Consider the following 22,270-nt stretch of genomic DNA (forward strand, 5'->3'; position numbering starts at 1 on the left):
TGCGGTTTCATTTTCTGTAGTTAGCTTTTTAGTGTACTCTAGGAGTTAAGTTTTGCACGGCACGAGGGATGAAAAGAGGTTGCTTTTATTTTCTCACTTAGGTTGAATTGGAGTTTCAGATTCAGCCATTGCCTCAGCATCATTCACTGAATAGTGTGCAGTTTCCTCGCTGATGGGTGATGCCCCCACTAACACGCATCCGGTCCCTTCGAGGGCTGAGAACCTTATCTGTTCTTAGTTCTTCTGCTTCATTGCTGTTTGTCCGTCTCTGCATAAATACCTCACTTTTAAAAACTGATTTTACTTTATGTCTCGATATCCATCCAGTGACTCCCTCGACCTTTTCTTCCTTTTCAAAACTGTCGTAGTTGTTTTTTGCAGGTTATCGTATGTGAATTTTAGTTTGTAAGACACTGTGAAAAAAACCCATTGGATTTTGACTGACAGTGTGTTGGACTTAATTAATTTAGAAAAATGGACGTTTTATTGTGTTATCTTTTTACAATTTTTTTTGCTAGTAATTTTCCTAGATACTTCCTGTTCGCTTGCTGTTGTGAATGGGTGGTTTTTTTTTTTTTTATTCTTTTGATTTTTTTTATCGGCTGTGGCCAGTCTAATGGAATATACCCCTGGTTTTTGTTTGTTTCTTATCCAGCCGCTCTCCTAGGCAGTGTGGCTCCAGAACAGTTAGTGTAAGTAAGATAACGGGTAAGCCGATTGTTGAAGGTTTGGTAACACTACCTTGTAAAACCATCTGGAGCCGGTGCTGTTTAGGTTTGTGTTGTGTTGTGTATGAATTTATTTCCGTGAAAGGTTGTGAAGTTTAGCCATGGTTACCACTTCTGTTGGAGACAGTTTTGGTAATGTCTGTATATTTGCAGACGAATATTATATGTTCATATAATACATATTTAGATATTCGTATAATTATATAGTATCTGTTTTAGCCGTGCTTTCCCATTTACCGTCAGAGTGTTCCGTTTGGCCAACCTTATTAATTGAACTGTTCAACCGTTACATATTCTGTATTTTTGTTTGTTCTATGATTTTCTAGAAAGTGCATCAAAATATCGTGAGACTGAAGATCTGTCCGCTTGTGTGTGTGTGTGTGTGTGTGTGTGTGTGTGTGTGAAGCATTCAGGTTCAGGACCGCTAGAGCTTGCTTGTGTTGGTTCTCTGTATCCCTAGTCATTCATTTTGTTTTACAGCCTCTTCTGTTTCTTTCTGTGGGTTGTGATTTCTCGTGGTGAACTGAGTTTCAGTGGTGCTTGTTATTTCTGTGCAAGTTCCCTCATCCTTAGAGTGAAGTAATTCCTTCCATCTGGTTTTGCATTAGAGTCTGCCTAGTGTTCTAAGAATTTTGCAAGTCCTAGAGTATTTATTTATTACCGTCTTTATCTCCTCCGATTTTTTTTTAAATTTTTAAATTTATTTTTGGACAGAGAGAGACAGAGCATGAACGGGGGAGGGGCAGAGAGAGAGGGAGACACGGAATCGGAAACAGGCTCCAGGCTCCGAGCCATCAGCCCAGAGCCCGACGCGGGGCTCGAACTCACGGACCGCGAGATCGTGACCTGGCTGAAGTTGGACGCTTAACCGACTGCGCCACCCAGGCGCCCCTCCTCTGATTTTTAAAATCGGTGTTACTCACTTCCGCATCCCCGGCACCTGAAACAGTGCCTGGTACGTGCCCGTGTCCCTGGTTATTGGAGGGAGGAACGAATGGACGAATGTCACGTGCATTTGTCAGCCTGTACGATACAGATTGTAAATTTGCCCAGCCTCCCCACAGATGCCCCTGGCTTGGAGGAGCTCGGGACTCCTCTCTCTCCCCCCTTAAGCAGAGCCCTGGGCAGGGAGCGGCCGTGTCTGCTCCTTGTCCCTTTCGGTGAGCTGACGTTATCTGGTCCCGTTTTCACAGACTGGGCAGCTGACCGGGGCCGGGCGTTTTATGATGGTCTCTGCTCCTGCTGCCTCCTCTCTCAGGCCCGTGGTCATCTTCTGCCCCGTGTGAGCTCCAGACGTTCCCGGACTGGTCGGCTCTGCCTTTGTGGGCCTCTTGGTGTTTTGGCATCTGGAGATTCTCTTCTCTTTCGGGTTTGGCTGTGTCATTCTTTTTATTACTACCGTAGTTCATCTGGCACCTGAGAGGGTCCCTCTTGTTACTGGATTTGGAAGTTTATTCTCGTTTCTAGCTTTCTGATTGATTCTTGAGCAAAAACCTGCTTTTGATTGAAAAGAGCTGGGGGAGTAAAACCCTTTGGGTAATTTTTTATATCTGAAAATATTTCCGATTGTTGGGAACTTACATCTCTCTGGCTTACTTACTCCTCAGTTTACTCTGTGGTTGAGGATTCTTACCATGGCTTTGCCATTGACAGCCGATATTTATGTGACGTCAGACTCTCTCCTGGGGACACGTCCACATCTCCTAACATGGCAGGCTTCAAGGGAGGGCACATGCCCTTTAGCGAACAGCACAGGGGAAAAGAAGTACTTGCATAGTTACTGGTGTGCCAGAAGTCAGCCTTCTTGCCTGGGAGCCTGTACGAAGACTCCTCCAGGAACCGAGTGGAGAGACTATTGAGAAATCTTGCCCAGGAAGAGATGGACTGGTTCCGGGGGCTGCGTGTGCCCCCTGAGGAATGTGGCCTTGCTTCCTCACCCGTTCATCCTGCTTCCCCGACAAGGTGGCGGCGAAGGTCACCTGAGGGGAGGCCATCACGCGCTTAGCCTTAGTGAGTCCCAGGAACTCAGTGGAAGCCTGGAGGGAGACCACCTTTCAGGAAGACCGGTGCCGTGAGCAAGAGTCCAGTAAAGCTGTCCCAACAGTCCATGAGATTTTCTGAGGAAGGATGAGGAACCTGTTCTTACAACGTGGCTTCTTTTGTGTCCTCTTGCATTCTTATATCTCAGGTCTGGTACGTGCTGATCTTTGGCGATGATCACGTCGTTTTCCCTTTCAAAGAGACGTTGGACTGAAAGCTAAATGAGTCCTCTCTTCACACCAGATGTCGAGCACCTCAGTGCTGTAAAGGTGCTCCGAGGTGGAGATTTCCTTATGGGGCTGTGTGTTCTTCAGTCATTGGGGGGGGGGGGGGCATGTCCAGAACTTTCTTTCCTGCTTCTCCATGTCAGCCTCCATCCTGGAGTCACAGTTCCCGCACGGCGTGTGTCCCTCAGGACCTGCTGGAGCAGGTGACACGGAACCGGTCCCTGTCTCATTCACATCTTAACAGCGGCGAACCTGAGTCCAGCAACCTGGAGACTGAGGGACAAATCATTGAATGAAATGCATTTCCCTGTTGGGGAAAGTGTTACTAACTTATTAGAACTTCAATTTATGGGGTTAAAGACTATTTTTTAATTATAGTTTTAATACGTATCCATTCTTTAAAATTTTGAAAACAAAAGGAGAGAAGTTTCCTATCCTGAAGAAACAACGTTTGGTATATATTCTCTCAGATTTCTGTTTCCTAGAATATGTAACTTTGTATATCGGTTTAATTATTTTACACACACGAATTTGCCACCTACATGCCAAAATGTCTTCTACTTTAAATGACTGGAAAGTTCCATGATAGGCAGGTAAATAATTGATTTAGGGACACCTGGATGGCTCAGTTGGTTAAGCATCTGATTCTGATTTCAGTTGGGTTATGATTTTGGGACCCCACATCAATCCGTGCTTGGGATTCTCTCTCTCCCTCTCTGTTTGTCCTTCCCTGCCCACCCTCAAAATAAATAGATAAACTTGAAATAATTGATTGAAACACGCCCCTGTTGTTTGTATTGTTCTCGTCTGCTTTTATGCATAAAATGTTTGCACGGCATCCTGTTATTTCTGTAGGATACTTCATAATGGAGTTCCTGCTCTGTTCACACCCCAGCTCACTCTGTCCACCCCACAATCCCCCTTGTTCTTTCTAGAACATTCTGGACCTGCTTCTGGCCTTTTGCAGTTGTTGGCCCCTTCCACTGGCACCCCCTTCCCCTAGGTGGCCGCAGGACTTGCTTCCTCAGTTCCTAGGTTTTTCAGCCTTTTGTCAAGACTTCAGCCCTCCCTTTGCCTATAGCACTGATTGTCTGATTTTTTTTCTATTTGTGTATTATGTGTCTCCTCCCACTGCAGCGTAAGCTTGCCTGCGTAAAGGTTTTTGTCTTTGGTCCTTTCTGTATGCTTAGAACTAGAACCATGCCCGGCATGTAGCATGCACCTAATAAATGCTTTCAATGATACCATATGTGAATGAACAAGTGGGTAGAGTGGAGAGGAGACCCCTTCTTAAAGATTTTGACACATTGCCAAATTGGCATCTGTGGTGGATTTTTGAGATTATATGCCAACCAGAAATGCATAAAAGCACCTGTTTCCCAACAATCTTTGCAGCGGTGGATTTTTATTCTTGTTTTTCATTTTGACAGTCACGTAGATGGCAGAGGTGAAACTCTTTTGCTGACATTGTTTTTGAAGGTTGTACAAGTTTGCTTGTTTGTATGTTTTCCATATTCACCCGGCGTAGAAGGGCAGCTCTTACTCTGTGTCTATTTTATTACAGAAGTGTGTCTTTTTTTACCTCCTTCCCTTCCCTCCATCCTCCCATGATGGTCTCTGGCATGTCGTGGTTCGCTTCCTGGTGCAAAAGGCATGAGAACACCGTGGTTATCGGGGTGGGAGGGTGTCACGATTCACTTCCTGCTGCAGAGGCAAATAGACCACCATGATTTTCTGAGGTTGTCCTGATTCACTTCCTGGTGCTGAGGAGAGTCCCAACTTCTCCAGTTCCAACAGGAACTGGCTAAAATCAGGATTCTGTTAGCAGATGAAAAGCTGGACGTTGGCTCTTGGGAGGCAGTCATGGCGTATTCCACATGCTGAATTAGCTCTTGATTGATTGACTAGTGCCTTGACTGACTATCCTTTAAAATAGGGCAAAGGTCTGCACTTTCAAATAATTTTTTTTAATGTTTTTTTATTTTTGACAGAGAGAGAGATAGAGCATGAGCTGGGGAGGGGCAGAGAGAGAGACACACACACAGAATCCAAAGCAGGCTCCGGGCTCTGAGCTGTCAGCACAGAGCCTGACGCGGGGCTCCAACTCACGGACTGCGAGATCATGACCTGAGCCAAAGTCGGACGCTCAACCGACTGAGCCCCCAAGAGCCCCTCAAGTAATTTTTATTAAAATAATATATGATCATTATTGAAAACTTGGAAAATACAAAGAGATAGAAGAAAAACACATCCACGAGTCCCACCATCCAGATAACTACGTGGATAGTTACCACTACGACATTTTCCTTGCATTTCCTCTGGTCTTTTTCTTTGCATACTTTCATAAAAATCTGTTAATTCTGTATATGCTTGTGCCAGGAAGTCTTTCCATCTAGACCTATAGCAATAATGTTCTCATAATTTTTTTTTTTCACAAACTATGCAGTTTCGTGCCTGTGTGATTTTCCGTGGACCTTAGATAAGTCATATATCATTTCCTATTTTGGGATGTAAGGTTGTCCCACTGATAATAATGCCATTGTACCTTAATGTGTAACACTTTTTCAGCTTTTAGGACCGTTGTGAAATTGTTGTGTCAAAGTTCATGAACATTTTACTGCCAAATTGTTTTCCCAAAGAATTACCCACTTGCAGTCCCAATAGTAATGCTTGCAAGTGGGGGTGTTTTGTGCCAATTAATTTGTATCATAAGGAAATGGGTCATCGACCTGTTCTCTTTTGGACCTGTAGCAGTTGGAACTTCGTTCAGAATAAACACTAATAAAAGCTTAAATAACTCCAGTGGCCATGGTTCAACAGTCCCCTGTGGCAGCTTGTTGAGGATTTTAACAGCCCAAGGGGTTTTGATTTCCTTTTATTTTCTTTTCCCCTCTGCTATTTTCCTCCCTCCTGGGTTTAAAACATGTTTTCGTAGCTACATTTAAGCCTTAGTACTTCTTGTTCTGTCTTTGTTGATTAATGAGTATAATTGACCCCTGTTGTCTCTATTATACAAGCCACAGCAATTTGTTTTTATGTAGCAGGTATTTTCTGAGCTGTCACAAAACTGCCTTACAAAGAGAGAGCTCATTATCTGCCTGAAAGAAAGGAATTTTAAGTGATGAAGTGAATAAAGGTCCCTATGAGAAGGAGGAGGAGAAGTCTAGGCTATTCGGATGTTCAAGGAACAGTGGGGGCAAAATAATCCATTGTTGCTTAGGTACCGGGCCAGACTTGGTTAGATCTTGAAATTGTTAGATTAAAAATGGCTCCCCATAGAGACAGTCTTGAAGACTGATACAGAAGCATGGAATGTAGGTCTGAGAAACCATAGAGCATGACATTGGATGGAGTGGGTTGCAGCCTATGGGAAGTTCACGGTTACGAACACGATTATAGAAATCCCAGCTAAATGCCTCTGGGGGGAGTAGAGGTGGCTTGTAAGTTGGAAGGTTTTATCTGAACAGATATTGACCTTAAAGAATATCCAGATTTCCATGTTCTATCAGAAGATGGCTTGTTTTTCATTTATGTAGTTCCCCCCTGCCCCACCATTTCTTCTTTGCCCCCGTGATCTTGATGAGATTTTCCTCAGCTCACCAAATGAACTAAGGAATCAGCAGAGGTCGAGGGGAAGAGACATTGCGACACAGTGCGATCTTGGCTTTAGTGAAGTCGGTCTGCCACAACCCTGAGAAATGGGGTCCTTGTGCCTCGGGAACCATCTTGTCTTCAGCTAGTCTATGGCGAGCTCCTCTGGGGAGCGTCCTGTCACATAACCTCTCTTCATCAACCCTGCCACACTTTTCTCGGAGGAGAAGAGGAAGGAATTAACCACACAAAAGGACGGGCACAGTTCCTAAGCAGCAGCAGTTACTTAATCCCTAACGATGGCTCTGAATTATGGAACGCAACAGCTGGAGGGGCCTTGAAGGTCACCTCTTTATTTTGTGAATATGGAACGTCAGACACGGAAGATTTTTTGCTTCTTCCTGGTTTCATCCAGTTCCTAGTAGAGCCGGCTCTAAAAACCCAGATGCTCTCCTTTCATACGGTCGGGTAGCTTCTCGGCAGTTTGAGTTGTCTTTTGGCAAACTCTTCTGTTCTTACACGTTTAAGGCGAGGATTTGATCCAGAATAGCTCCAGACGAACTATTCTCAAAATGCAAGGTTCTGTTCATTGTAAAGAAACTTGCAGTACCTTATTTAAAGCATATTTTGTTTTATTCTGTTTTGTGGGTAAGCGTTGAGAAAAAAAAAAAAGTTGGTTTGGTTCCTTCCAGAAACCTCTGATGCAAGAGCCGTCTGGCTCTGGAGAGAGGTGTTGGGGACAAGGGCAGGTAGGAAAACTTTCAGAATCTCTTTGAAACTAACTACCAGGAGTAACAGCATCTCAGAGCTGTAAGATGTTTTGCCCCCTTGTTGGTAAGAAATGAGGCCTTGTCAGCCTTTGTAGAATGACAGGGAGGTCGTAGGAAGAAAAGGGGTGCTTCGGCCATGGATGGTCAGCAGGGTAGGGGGGTTCAAGGATCAGCCCCTGGGCCAGAGGAGTACCAGTCCTTCTTTGCTCACCCCATCCCGTCTTCTAATGAAAACTGTGTAAATTGAGCTTCCTCAATGAAAAGAATACTATCTTGTACTCGGAGGTACAGACGGAGGTAGGAGGCAACAGTCCCTTGACTTTCTTTCTTCAATGAGGATCTTCTGTACTCTCCTTGTAGCCGTGGGGTTTAGTAACTACAGGTCCCCATGTGATGTGAATTCGCAGGTGTGGAATTTACGATGATACGGGGAAGAGAAAATGAGGACTTGGCAGGACTTGGCAGGTCTTGGCTCGAAAACATAGTTAAGAAATCCCTCGTGGGTTTATTTTCCATGCACTTCAAACCCATCAAGGGAGAACGCCCAGGTGAGGGTTAGGGCGACGTTGTCCGCCGTTCTGACGAATCCTGATTGGTAGAACGCTGTTCGTCCTCATCGCCGTCCTTGGTTCACAAGAAGCACAAATAACACCCGTATGAAGAGCCGTCCCCCTATCTGGGTTAGAGCGCACACCCAATGCTGTGCTTATGTTCTGATTTAGAACTGTTTCCTCTTCCCACGACCTTCCCAAGACCTTCTCCCATGGCTTGTCATGGTGGGCATGATGGATGTACTTGAATTGCGTCCCCTCCTGCCAAATGAAATGAAGAAAGAGAAGAACCCACTTTGGCAACATCGCTATTCCATTACGCTTATTAGCACGAGTGAAGAGCTGTTTCTCCAAACACCCCCCGCCCCCACCATGTCTCAGAGGTGCCCCCCACCCAGCGGGGCCCCCAGAGGGGGCCACCTTTCCCGATGCTCGCTTCCTTCCTCTCCCTGGGTGCTGTCCGAGGACGGGCTGCTCGCCCGCATCCCCCGGCCTCTGGAGGCTCTCTTTCTCACGAACACCTCAACTCCTTGTTTGCCGTTTGTTTTACTGTCTGTTACTCTTTAAAAACCCTCCCCCGAGATAGTGTTTTCCAATAAAGTCTCATGGTTTTCCACGAAGATATCGAGAAGTTCACAGGAACTCTCAGGCTTCACGTGGAGGGAGGTATCACTGTGTTTTTCCGCAAAACGCACTGTGCGAATGGGTTGTGTATAACATCCTGTCTCGATGCTGCTGCCCCAGAGCACGTCCGTCCACCGGCGGGTGCCGATGTGGGTCAGCGCCACCCTTCACGCGGTTTCAGACCCCACATCGCGGTCACGATGGAACACCCACCCTGTATTTCATACTTTGTGTTTTTCCACGCGTTCCCCGTGAAGTCTGACGTGCCATCAGGCACGAGAAGGGACTTCACCCTCTGGGGTCCTGTATTTTCACCGCTTACTGATTTAACTAGTGACACCCTCTGAAGCTATTTATTTGGTTAATTTAACGCTGTTCTGTCTGTGTTTTCGCCCCGTGCAGGTTACTCTGGCCAGGACTTCGACTGGGCAGATTATCACAAGCAGCATGGGACCGAGGAAGCGCCTCCCTTCGGCTTCAGGAATGTAAGGAGCTTGGTGCTTGCTACTGCTTTGTTCCTAGATGTTGTTCACCGTGAACTTTGTAAGTTGCTTCCCGTTCGTGAGCAAGACGAGTGTGCTGCCATGGACCACAGGATCCTTACTAAGCTTTTGTAGTTTTTGCAAAGGCCTCCTTCAGGTTGTGTGTTAGGGTGACTCTGGGGTGTTGGAGCACAGCCGCTGCTACGTGTATGGTGGCTCGGTATAAGTTCATGTCTCACTTATGGAAGGGTCCGGTGTGTTCTAGATTAGCACAGGCTTCTTACTACGGTGAGCCTGGGCCTCAGGAGAGGCTCTGGCTTCATCCCCTGAGTCTAGTGAGCAGATCAAATAGCAGTGGTGTGTGTGTGTGTGTGTGTGTGTGTGTGTTCACACGGGTATACTTGTTATAGGAGTTGGTTGTATCAGGTGGCTTATCAAGTATTCATTTAGACTGGATCAACCCTGGGAACTATGAAAAGGCACATGGATTATTACGTCTGTATTCAGAGTGAGGTACCGATGTATACAGCCTAGTGTGTTGAACATGCATTTAGTTATGAAAGTTAATTCTTTATACTAAAGAAAAAGACTCAGTCCTCCAGTTGGGGACGGCAGGCATCACAGTGCAGAGTGCTTCCAAATCAGAGACCTCTTCTGGACGCGTCCTCCTCCAGCCGCTGATTCCTTGCTACCCCACCGATAACTTGTACTACGGGGATCACGGCACATGACAGCTGAGAGGCGGAAGGGGCTGGCTCATTCGAGAAGCTCAGTACCGAGCGTAAGTCCAAGGTGGATTTTGAAGAATTAAGTAGGTCAGTCACTGGGTCAGCTCGACCCCATAAATGCAGAACGCATCCGTGGCAGAGTCGGAAATCGGGGCTCCTGAAACCAACAAAGGGACTTTCTGCCGGCTGATGCTGCTTTTGCACAAAGCTGGTTCTTCTGCGGTGCACGGAAAGATCTGCGTGGTGAGGTGCGGCGGTATGTGTGGTGGGGACCCTCCCCCGTACGTGTACGCGCTCGGAGGTGCCACCGAGAGGGTAGCCGCTGGTTAGCTCCCGGGGCTTATCAAGTCCAGTGCAGTCTTACTAGCCCTTTTACAGTGATAGTGCTTGTCGCAGAGCCCTGGCCTCGTTGCCTTGCAGTTAGGATCCTGGAGACACTTAGCACGTCCCCAGACCCCTTCGAAGTTGTGCTTTCTACCCGACCAAAGACATATTCGTTCCCTACCTCTCCAGCCTTGGGAGGAAGATCCTGACGTGTCCCCTAGTTTCGTGCGTAAGGAGGCGTTTCTTCTGCGACAATACGGTTCCACTGTCCTCTGCTCCCGTTCAGCCAGCAGCTGGCCAAATGGGATTTAATAGAGGAAGTAGCCACATCCCCAGGTGGCCCCTGAGCTCCCAGGCTTTAGCTACCAGGACGAAATCTGTTTTAATGACTGTGCTGGCGTATTCATTAGGAATGCACTTGTCACAAATATGCCCGCTTTGTTCCCGGCTCCGCGTTTATGTAATCGACAGGATTGTCATCTGCCTGTTGGCATAGGTGTTGCATTCCTGGTGCTCTGCTGAATTTTGTTAGCTTGCCTCGAGTGCTCTTTAAGGGGATGCTTATCATGAATTCATTTTTTAATCACGCATCTTGTGTGCACTAGAGGAGAGGGGGTGTGGAAGTGGCTGCTATGGGAGACATTTCCCCGGGGATGTTTAACAATCAGAGACGGTTCTGAGATGGATTGACACAGCGAAATGCTTAGTAAAATAAACTCACGGGTAACAGGTTTGCCATTGATCTTTATAAATTACCCTCAAGCAGCGAGTTGAAACGAAAATAGGTTATGCGGTTGTAGCTTTCCCTTATTAAGGAGGATCAAATGCATTTTAACTTACTTAGAGGCTTTTCAGGCAGCCTATCGAGTCATATTATCAAAAAGCTCAATACATAATATGCACGGATAGGCAGGATGACTTGTAGGAAAACAGCCTGCCTAGAATTTTCCTTGGTTCCTATTTCTAAAGAGACATAAAGGAGAAGAACAAATCGCTTTCTTATCGCATATGCTGGGTCATTTTGTTCTGGTTACATAAAGATATAATTGACTTGCAACTTAAGGTATATAAATAGATACGCGAATGCAAATTAGCTTGGCCTCCTCCCACGGGTCAAGTAAGGATGTAATCTCTTGGTACTTACAGGAGCCCGTTTACTTCAGTTTATGTATTTCAAAATAGATAACATGCAGTATTGTAATATCTGATTAAAATTTATAGCAGTGGATGCTTTGGGAAAATCTTACGCTTATTTTAAAATAGTGCGAGAAGGGAGTTTTGCTTGGAGCGTCGGCTGAGCTCCTGCTGAATTGACCCTCCGGCAGGTAGCAACTGCGGCTCCTGTGCAACTAGCTGAGGGATGTGGAGAGTGGACAAAACGTGCAGATCTGGAGGGGAGCAGGTGCTTGGAAGGAAGGAACACTGTGGGGTGACCGTGTGATTCTTTTCAGACTTCTGGCCTGAGGTCAGCCGCAGTGGACGACGTAGGAGACGACAAAAACAGTGATATAAAACTCACGGTCTTTCTGGCCTGATGAAGCAGATAACAGAATGTGAGCAACCACACCTGTTGGAAAGTGAGAGGAGTCTCAGATAGGGAAGAGTCAGGAGAGGGAACCGCACATTCTGTGTATACACTCTGCCTAAATCTTTGGCTGATCCGCAGAGCGTGTCTTTTCCAGGCAAACTCCAGGCAGCCTAGCTAAAGACAAAAGACTGAGCTGGGATCTGAGCTCCTTCTCAAGAGACAGAGCGTGTAGTTTGAGTCCAAACAAGTTAACTGCTTGCGAACACAGAAAACCAGCACTCTCGGGAAGAACATAACACAATCCAGAGTCTATGCGACAACGACATGGAAAACGTCCAGACTTCAGAATTGGTCAGCACACGAAGCTGCAGAAAAATCGGACTCACTTTCTGTAGAAAGGCTAATCGGTAGAGGCCAAACCCAGCATGATCCAGGTGTTGGAATTAGCAGACGTGTGTTCGAAAACTCCCGTTAAAACTCCGCTCAGAGGCATAAAGTAGTGGTTCCCAAAGTGCAGTCCTGAGGCCAGCCTCCAGCACCACCTGGGAACCTGTTGGAAATACAAAATCTGTAGCCTCACTGCAGATCACATGAATCGTGAACTTTGGGCTAAGGCCCAGCAGTCTTTGTTTTTTTTTTAAAGGTTCTCCAGATGATTCAGATGCCCGCTAAAGTTTGAGAAGGAAAATATGAATGAGAAAGTAAGTTAGGGTTCTGTGTCTCCCCCCTCCGTCCTTCCCCAGCTCACACTCTCTCTTTCAAAAATAAACAAACATTAAAAAAATATTAAAAAAGAAAAAAAACCTTGGTCAGTATTTGTGTAGACTCTTAACAAGAAAGGTCTTTGCTACTTGACATTCTACACGTGACTCAGAATTTTCCTCAATGTTGGGAATGAGAGCAGGAGAGCTCCTCTGTGTTGACGAAACAAAGGCCAGAATGTACCAAAGCAGCTGAAATTATAAATGAAAAAGTTCTGGAATCTCTGTGGGACCCAAGCAACATAAATACAAAGACACCCAACATAGTCGAACTGCTGACAACCAAATGTAAAGAGAAAAATCTTGGAAGCATCCAGAGAAAAAAATGATACGTTTCAAATAGAGGAACAACAACGTACGTAGCGAACTTCTCATCAGAGACAAGGGGTGCCAGAAGACAGTGAACCAATGTTTGTGGAGTACTAAAAGAAAAAACCCACAATTCTACATGCACCAAAGGTAACATTTCCTGAATGAAGGTAACAGACAGTTCGGGGCACCTGGTGGCTTAGTTAAGTGTCTGACTCTTGGTTTCAGCTCAGGTCATGATCTTGTGGTTCGTGAGATCAAGCCCTGCATCGGACTCTGCACTGACAGTGCAGAGCCTGCTTGGGATTCTCTCTCGCCCCCCCTCTCTCTGCCCTTCCCCTGCTCACACTACCCTCCCCCCCCCCATAAATAAATAAACGTTTTTAAAAAAAACCTGACACTTCACCAAGGAAGATACACAAATGACGAAGAAACATGTGAAAAAATGCTCAACATCATTCGTCGTAGGGAAAATGCAAGTTCCAGCCATGATCAGCTGGCACTGGACACCTACTGGGTTAAAATTTGCAAAAGTGCCGATACCAAGTGCTGGTGAAGATGTTTAGCAGCGGGAACACCACACACTGCTGATGGGAACGCAACATTTGGCGGTTAGTTTGGTGGTTTCTTAGAATGTTAAACGTACATTTCCCATGTGGTCCAGCAATTCCATTTCTAGAGAAACGAAACTATGTCATAGGCTACGTTGTATTCCCCAAAATTCATATGATGAAGTCCTAACCCGTAGTACCTTAGAACGTGAGAAGTATGTGGAGTTAGAATGTTTTTTAATGTTTGTTTATTTTTGAGAGAGAGAGAGAGACAGAGACAGAGTATGAGCACGGGGAGGGGCAGAGAGAGAGAGAGAAAGAGACCCAGAAGAAGCAGGCTTCAGGCTCCAAGCTGTCAGCACAGAGCCCGATGTGGGGCTCAAACCCATGAACTGCAAGATTCGAAGTTGGACGCTTAACTGACTGAGCCACCCCGGCGCCCCTGGAGTTAGAGTTTCTGAAGACACAATTAAGGGAGCATGAAACCCTACGGGTAGACCTTAATCCAAAATGAGTGGTGTCCATACAAGAAGTGGAAATTAGGATGCAGACAGCATGCGGGGAGGAAGGAACGTTCGGAGATACAGGGAGAAGGTGGCTGTCTACAAGCCAGAGAGAGTCCTCAGAAGAAAGCGGCCCTACCGACAACATTCATCTCCGACTTGCAGGCTCTGGAACTGAGAGGTGAATTTCTGTCGGTAAAGCCACCCAGTCTGTGGTATTGCGTTCGGGCATCGCAAGCAGACTGATACACCCTGTTCACACAGAAACTTGGGCTTGACTGTTTACAGCGGCTTTATTCACGACCACCAGCAATTGGACACAGCTCGGATGTCCTTCAGGTGGTTAAGGGGTGGACCGTGGCACATCTACAGAAACCACTCAGCAGTACAACAGAATGAACTTTCCGTTCGTGCGGTAGCATGGATGAATGTCAAATGCGTTTTGCTTAAGTGGAAGAAGCCGGACTGCACCATGTATGGTTCCGTTTCTGTGATATTATGGAAAAGGCACAACTCTGGGAACAGAAGACGGGCCCGTGGTGCAGGAATTGGGAGTCTGGGAGGGATTGATCACCGAAGGGCCAGTGCAAAAGCATTTTGGAGGTGAAGGGACTCCTCTGCCTGTTGATTGACGTTAATGACCATACGACTGTACGGGAGCCTCAGGAACAGGGCACTGAAAAGAGCGAATTTTCCTACGTGTAAATTTTTATTTTTATTTTTATTTTTTAATGTTTATTTATTTGGAGAGAGAGAGGGGGAGGGAGAGAGAGACTCCCAAGCTCAGAGCCCGATGCGGGGCTTGATCCCACCACTGTGAGATCACGACCTGAGCTGAAACTAAGAATGGGACACTCAACCGACTGAACCACCCATGCGCCCCTCCTGTGTGCAACCTTTTAAAAAGAAGTGAATTTAGAACGTAAATAAAAGTAAGCCCAAGGCATACATGTAACACAAAGACCATTTCAGATAAAACCACGGGGATTCGTCACCAGTAGACCTCTATAAACAACGCTAGTGGGTGTTCTTCAGGCCGCATGGAGACTCAGGCTGTCTCCTCACACCCTCGAATATGCCCAGGCGTGATGTGAGTGAGAAGCATAGGGAAGGAAAAGAAATGATTTGCATGTCCGTGGTCGCGTGGAAATAAGGGCATGCGTGGGTCTAGAAAGAGACCATATCCACCCTCTCACTGGACAGATATTATTAGGCGCCTGCTGTTTGCCCGCGGAGTTCTAGCTCTGGGATGAAAACAGGGCAGGGTTCTTTTCTCGCGAATGGCAGGAGAAACCTTTGTCTTACGGAGGAGATCCGCGTGCATCGCGTGCGTGTGCGTGCGTGCGTGCCTGCGTGCTCGCGTCCCCGGCGGGCCCCTCTGTTGCTGCGCGATCCCCTGCTGTGGTGCCCTCTGGCTCAGTGTCCGCTCTTTTCTCTTTCAGACATCATTCAGTCGGGGTTTCACAAAGAACATGAAACTGGAAGCCGTCAACCCCAGGAACCCGGGAGAGCTCTGCGTGGCCTCTGTGGTCAGCGTGAAGGGGCGGCTGATGTGGCTTCACCTGGAAGGTACGCACCATTGGCGGTCGTTCTGGGGAACTTAGGGCGCGTCTGGAAGTGGCAGGGTGCGCGTAGTACTTCTCAGAAACAACGCCTTTTGCCTTCCTTTTCCTTAAACAGATCTTAAATTATTCAGTGTTCTTAAATGAGTCAAACTCATCAAACACAAATTTGTTCAGAGTCTCTCGTCTTGACTCATGATTTCATGAAAGGAGACACTGGTGTGATAATTATGTTTGGAACACAGTGGTCCTTTTGCATCTGTGATTATAAAAGCTAGTGTCACAATTAAATTAATATGAACCACTAAAACTGGTATTTGAGGTCTTGGTTATTAGGATAAAATTATATATTTGCAATTTACTGTGAATAACACTCTGTACGTTGGTTTCTTCCATGGATCTTTAGTTGTACCTCAAAATAGTAACTAGAGATGACTTTCTGCCTAAATATGTAATACACAAGATTTAGCCTTATGTGTTTAATGATGTTTAAACTGTTGTTTATAGCTATAGCTTGTTTATAGTTGTGCAGATAATTCACAGAACATTCTACTTTATAAGAGGAACCTTGATCAGATTTTAGATTTGGAAAGACTACATTTTGTATGTTTTGTTTCCAGTGACGAAGAATTCAGATGAGTCTGATCTGTAAGGTTTTTCCCATTTTTCCGTGATCTGAATTCTTTGGGTTTATTTGTATCTCAGTCTCGTGACATTAATTATTTTAAACGTATATGGAAAAACAAGACTAGTCGCGAATGAGAAAATCATGGTAGCTGTCTCGGCCCATATTTTAACTGTCATGGCATCCCCTACCGCCACTGGAATGGAAAGTTTGGAAGGCCACGGAAGTGGTGCTCGTATCTTCCTCCTATCTCTTTAGGAAGAGCACATCTAAAAAGCACCAGAAGTTCTGAGGCTGACGGTCTCCTAAATAGTAGAGTCCAAGGGAGTGAAAAGGGGAGAGAACAGTGATGGTAGGTGAGCGTCGCCGGTGTCCTCAATTCCCAGGAAAACAGTTTAAAATGTTACCGTGGTTTAGGATTTCAAAATCAACTTGAACTAAAAGAAAATCTCAAAAGGTGGATTGCTTGGTGGCTCTTCGAGTAAAATGGCCTCTGGTAGGAATCAGCCACAGTGCAGGCAGACACAGGCAGTACGGGGCTCTTTCTGCAGCCGCGGGAAGAGAACGCGACCTTACTTCCATCACTACGTGTAAAGTTGAGTCACCTGCTGTTGGAAACACAGGATCCCTTCCGTGACTTCCCATCGCTCCATCAGACTTGCCACCTCATACTGGGCTAAGCCACGTTGCGAGATCGGGACCTTGCTTGCGTGATTCATTCGAAAGCAGACGCGGTAAAGTTCAAAGCCCATGTTTCATCATTATTTAGCACATCATCGTTAAAATTCTTTGGCAGTCATTATTTATTTAGTGGTTTGTAGTTCCAGAGTGCTCTACAGCTGTTAATTACCTAACACAGACACGCAGGCAAAGCATGTCCTGATTTTTATAGTTGGAGGAACGTTACGATATGCCTGGGGTCAGTTTCCTTCTCCTTGTCATCTTCGTCGCTTAATTCACCCAACCCTACGGATTCCCAATTCTTAAAAACAGGGGTGAGCGGCAACAGGGTAGAGTTAACATTTCTGACAGGCTTTTCTCCTTAATATTGTTTTTCACTGGGATATAAATTTCCATTTTTATAGCAAAGAAATGTGAGGCAGCTCATGTCAGCTGTTATTCTCCAGAGTGCTTTTTTATCCTGTAGCAGCGAGATCAGTTAGCGTTAGGAAGCAGAGCAGAAAATAAGTAGATCGTCCATTTTTTCCCAGCCCTTACTCATTAAGAAAAAAAATTTTTTAGGAACAGTTTGTTGCATATTATCCACGTGGAATTCTTGATCAAAATCCTGTGTTTGTTGGATCGAATAAAGTAAAATCCCATTTTGTCTCTTGGCTCTCGATTGTATTTTGGGTTTTTTTGGGGGGGGTTTGTTTTGGGCCCCCACTGAATATTACCTTTTTTTATCAAAATTTTTTTTTCCAACGTTTTTTGTTTATTTTTGGGACAGAGAGAGACAGAGCATGAACGGGGGAGGGGCAGAGAGAGAGGGAGACACAGAATCGGAAACAGGCTCCAGGCTCCGAGCCATCAGCCCAGAGCCTGACGCGGGGCTCGAACTCACGGACCGCGAGATCGTGACCTGGCTGAAGTCGGACACTTAACCGACTGCGCCACCCAGGCGCCCCTGAATATTACCTTTTAAAGTGCCAGTGAACTTAATGGCATTTATTTCTTGTTATTCCTCAGTTTTATGTATATACTGTTCTCTTTCCTTTGTCCTGGGAACGCATGCTAGAGATTCGCTATGGTCACTTTGTGGCCGTTAAGTTATTTTTATGATGATGGTGATTCTGGTTACTTGACACTTGACCGCTTACTTGACACTTGAAACAGATCAAATACTTCATAACAATTCATTAGTTATTTTTATGCATTCAGTTGATTTGAAGTATTTTCAGCACATGGCTAATCGACCACTTTTAGGTAATTAAAATGATCATTTTCTACTTAATACGTGACGTCTCTGGAGGTCGGTTCAAGTGTCTATAAAAGAGCCGATGTTGAAGAGGGGGGGGGCCATGGATGAGATATGGGAGATGAAGGTAGTATTGCTTTGGGTGCACATTTGGAAAGAATTGGGAGCTCTCCGGAACCGTGGACGGTGAGCGCAAGGATGATGGGGTTTCTTTGATTTAGAGAGGACGTTGCAGTGTTTCTCCTGAGTCAGTACTCTGCTCGAGGCGGTCAGATCGACAGTTATAAGCATTACCCATATAGTAGAGGTTGCTGTCCGTGGTGATGTTTTAGCGTCACGGCCCTGCATTCACGCGTCTGTCCCCGCCCCACACCAGGTCCTTCTACTTGCGTTCCAGATGCTTGTCCTCGGGGACGAGGAGGGTCTTCACCCGTCCTCATGATGCTTTAGCTCCCTGAGAGGGCTTACAGCTTTGCAATGCCTTCCTTGGCTTTTCTTACCCCCTCGTTATTCATCCTGTCCTCCGGTTTAGAAGAGATGTGGGAAGCTCCATGTTCCTGAATACATGACTTTTAGCCTTTGCGCTAACATTCCTTTGATGCCATAAAAGGTATGGCCACCAGCAGGCTTCACTTCTGCAAAGTTATGTGGCCCTTTTTGTTGCCTCCACTACAGAAATTTTTGAAGAGAGCTCTGGAAGGGGACACTGAAACCCGGTTTTGACCTGGGGAGTGCTGTTGCACGTGAAAAACAGGCAGGGGGACTCTCTCGGCTGGTGTTCGTTGTGCTTTGAGCGCAGGGAGGGAATGACGTCCTGGGGGAGTTGGTGCCCGCTGCTTTTGGTTCTGATCTGTCATAAAAACAAACACACAAGGACAGAAACACGAAGACGACCTAGAGTCTTCAGGTCTGCGGAGACGTATGAAAATCTTAAGAACAGGGAGCTTGGGTATTACCGACATCTCCTAATCTTTATTTTTTGCTGCCCTCTGAAAGGAAACCTAGAGAAAATTAAATTTTTCCACACTCAGTCCTGGAGAACGTACTGTGTGAGTGTCAGTCTGTGAAGTCTTCGCCGGGTATAGCTTCGGGCAGTAGCTTCCTGGCGTTCAGGACTCCCATCCTGTCACCGCGAGCTTCACATCCCCCATCAGCAAGCACCGAACACGCAGGGCTGCGTGTCCGTGGTCCCCGATTTCTGCAGACGAGCGCCCTCAGGAACAGCCGGCGGACTCTTGAAGTCTGAGTCTCGTGTAGGATTTCAGCGGAGGGAGTTAAACGTAAGACACTCTGACGGTTCAGGGACGGACGTGAGGTCTCCTTTTCCCCTCTTGACAAATGCATGCACTTTGGAACCGTCCAGTGACACTCCCTGATCAGTCTGATCTTCTCTTGGCTTCTTGGCTGCGGTGAGCGACCTAGGCCTGCCTCTGCTGGTTTCCTTTCCGCCACTGGCTCTAAGTGTCACGCACCCTTCAGAGTTGGCACAGGGCATGTCCCTGACCGGGCCAGGCTTGCGGGGTCCTCACTCTGACACCCGCTACGGCCAGTGTCCTGAGTCGGGTCACCTGGGTTGTTGGGGGTGACAGCAGGAAGGGGCAGACCTTTCACGCTCAGTGCACGGACTCTCACATAACGCCATTTCCTGGCCTGGTCGTTTCCCTGACCTGGTGCTTCTGACTCTAAGTCAGAACGCTCTGGTGCACGTTTTCTAGCATGTGAACCTCCAGTCGCCTGCCTGGCGGAGGCATCTACCTGACTGTGTGGAATCGACAAGGGGATTCGAGGCCTGACTGATTCCTAGACTTGGAACCAGGCGCCTCTCCTCAGTCCCAGCCTCTCAAAGGCTCCTAGGCTGTCCTCTCCTCATCTGCATGCGGCCCAGAGGCTGACTTGGCTTGCTTCTTGCCTTCCTTGCCTTCTTACTTTGTTCACTTTCAAATCTGATGAATGAATGAATGAATGAATGAATGGGATAACATACTAAGCAAGGGTAATGGAGTTTCCCACTTGAGCCCCTCATGGCAAAATTGATTCCATGCGGCATAGGGGTGAGGGCTCAGACCAGGGGGGAGTGAAGAAGTATTTAATGGAGGGTTTAGGTTGTTCCTATATCAGAGTCCTGGAAAATTCACTCTATCTTGAATCAAGTCACATTACTGGAACCGAGAATGTGCTGACATCCCCAGGATGGCCCCCATCCCAGAGCAGATTTTTACATTTGGGATGGGACAGACCCCTTTGAGATTCTCCTGAAAGCTGTTGCCACTCTGGAAGATACACTTGCACACATACACAATTTTGGGTACCATTTCAGACGATCCATGGACCCTCTCAGAACAGCTCTCGGATGGACCTCCTTGGAATTCATGGATCCCAGATGAGAATTCCCGCAGGAGACCGTCTCAGGAGCTGCGAATAGATGTTGGTTCTGTGTTGTCCCCCGCGTGGCTTCTAGACACAGGTGGCTGCTTTGTTTTCAGTGAAAGCAAGTTATAATTTCAGCTCCTCAGTAGCACTACCTGCAATCAAGTGCTCAGTGGTCACGGGAGGCTGGCGGCTGCTGATTTGGACAGCACGGATCTAGAAGTCTGCATCCTTGCAGGAGACTCTCTGGGACAGCACGGTTCTAGATGCTCCACTCCAGTAAAAAGTGAGCCTCTCGGGCCTGTCAAGGCCCAGAACTCAGATTTTCTAGAAGTGGGGGGCAGTAAAGCGCAATCCACCCTGTTAAGTAGCTCAGTGGCAGGCTAAACACGTCACTTATTACCAAGGGGAAATAAGGTTTCCGGACTCGGGAGCTTAGACACTGGAGGGACAGTCTGTGCGCCCTGATGTCAGTCAAGAAACAGAGTCAGTGTTTCTTTTTTTCTTTTATTTTTTTTTAATTTTTAAAGTGTTTATATATTCTTAGAAAGAGAGAGAGAGAGAGAGAGAAAGTGCAAGTGGGGGAGGGGCAGAGACAGACAGGGAGACACAGAATCAGAAGCAGGCTCCAGGCTCTGAGCTGTCAGCACAGAGCCCAATGCGGGGCTTGAACCCACGAACTGTGAGATCATGACCTGAGTCAAAGTCGGAGGCTTAACCGACTAAGCCACCCAGGCGCCCCTGAGAGTCAGTGTTTCAAGCAAGACGGGATTGTGCCTGGAAACAAGGTACCTCTACGATCACTGAGAGAGCTGCAGTCAGGAGGCCACTGGGGGACTCTTCATTTCAAGAGCACTTTGGAGTCCCAAGGGCAGGAAGCCTCAATCGCTGGCCTGCCACTGGCTTCAGCTGCAAAGCGTGTGAGGACACAGTGGCACCCCTGCAGTGTCTCCAGGGACTGTTGAAGTTCATGAGCAGAAACAGAAGTGTGGAGCCGGCTGCTGCAGCCTTCGTGGCCTTTGCTTGCTGGCAGGAGGACCGCCCCGGCCTCACGCTGCCCTCCGCACCTCCCATGAGTAGATAACCATCGGTGGAGCGTGCTCTGTCCTCAGGATCATCGTGCAGGGGAGCCTGGGAGTTTGTTTCCCAGCTCTGTATCCCCTGAAGACAGGAAGGTGGGAATTGGTGCGCAGGTCCGGTTAGCGGTAACCGGCATTCCCTTTCTCTACCTCATCACCAAAGAAAACCTGGCTGTGTGGCAAATAGAACATGCAAGATCTTAGATCACCTAATGAAATGGTGAAAGCGTATTCTTTTCGTGGAGGTAGCTGGTCAACAGTTCATCGCTTTTAAGCAAAGTAGCGCCGTGTCCGACTTCTGCTCAGGTCACGATCTCACGGTTCGTGAGTTTGAGCCCCACGTCAGGCTCTGTGCTGACAGTTCGGAGCCTAGAGCCTGCTTTGGATTCTCTGTCTCCCTCTCTCTCTCTCTCTGCCCCTCCCCTGCTTGTGCTCTCTCAACCCAAAATAAATAAATAAACACCTAAAAAGATAAAATAAGAAAGCAGCACTACAAGACATGTCTAGTTCACTCTGCTCGCATTTGGGCCAGCACCCCAGCATCTGTGGGGAGACCGGGTGCATTTTCCCCCCTCCTGTGGCAGGTATCATGCCCTTTCCTGTTACCAGTAATCACCTTTCCTGCCTCCAGTTGTCCTCACGCTCAGTTTTATCTCTTTCTTGATCAGAAGGTTGAGATATGCTCTCTGTCTCCTGCTTTGATTGTGTTTTTTGTTTCTTTGTTTGTTTACAGAAGTTCCCTGCAGTCACTTAGGATTCTCCATCTCTAGGTTGTTTCTGTCCCTTTTCCTGTTTGCAGTATTTGACCTACGTTGACCCTTCCTTCCCCTGCATCTTTTCCAGAACCCCAGGCCAGGCAGCTTTCTCTTCCCCATGGACTCCTCCTTAGATGAGTGTTCTAGGCATTGCTTCGTTCATCTGCCTTCACACATAAAGGTCAGAGCTCATCACAGTCTTTTCCCCTGGTGCCCTGTTTACCCGCCTGCACAGTGTCCCCCATGT

At 46.9% G+C, this 22,270-nt stretch overlaps 1 protein-coding gene across 10 annotated transcripts in view; it reads left to right on the forward strand.

Moving 5' to 3' along the window:
• The window catches only part of SFMBT2 (Scm like with four mbt domains 2), a 231,323-nt gene that overhangs the window by 154,303 nt on the left and 54,750 nt on the right, over window positions 1-22,270 (forward strand). For all 10 annotated transcript variants that reach the window (XM_058681954.1, XM_058681953.1, XM_058681956.1 and 7 more), the window contains 2 exons: window positions 8,934-9,016; window positions 15,160-15,286. In XM_058681954.1, coding sequence (XP_058537937.1) covers window positions 8,934-9,016; window positions 15,160-15,286 — 210 coding nt within the window. The remainder of the gene's footprint in view (window positions 1-8,933; window positions 9,017-15,159; window positions 15,287-22,270) is intronic.

Source organism: Neofelis nebulosa, chromosome 8 (assembly GCF_028018385.1).
Source record: "Neofelis nebulosa isolate mNeoNeb1 chromosome 8, mNeoNeb1.pri, whole genome shotgun sequence".
NCBI lineage: Eukaryota > Metazoa > Chordata > Mammalia > Carnivora > Felidae > Neofelis > Neofelis nebulosa.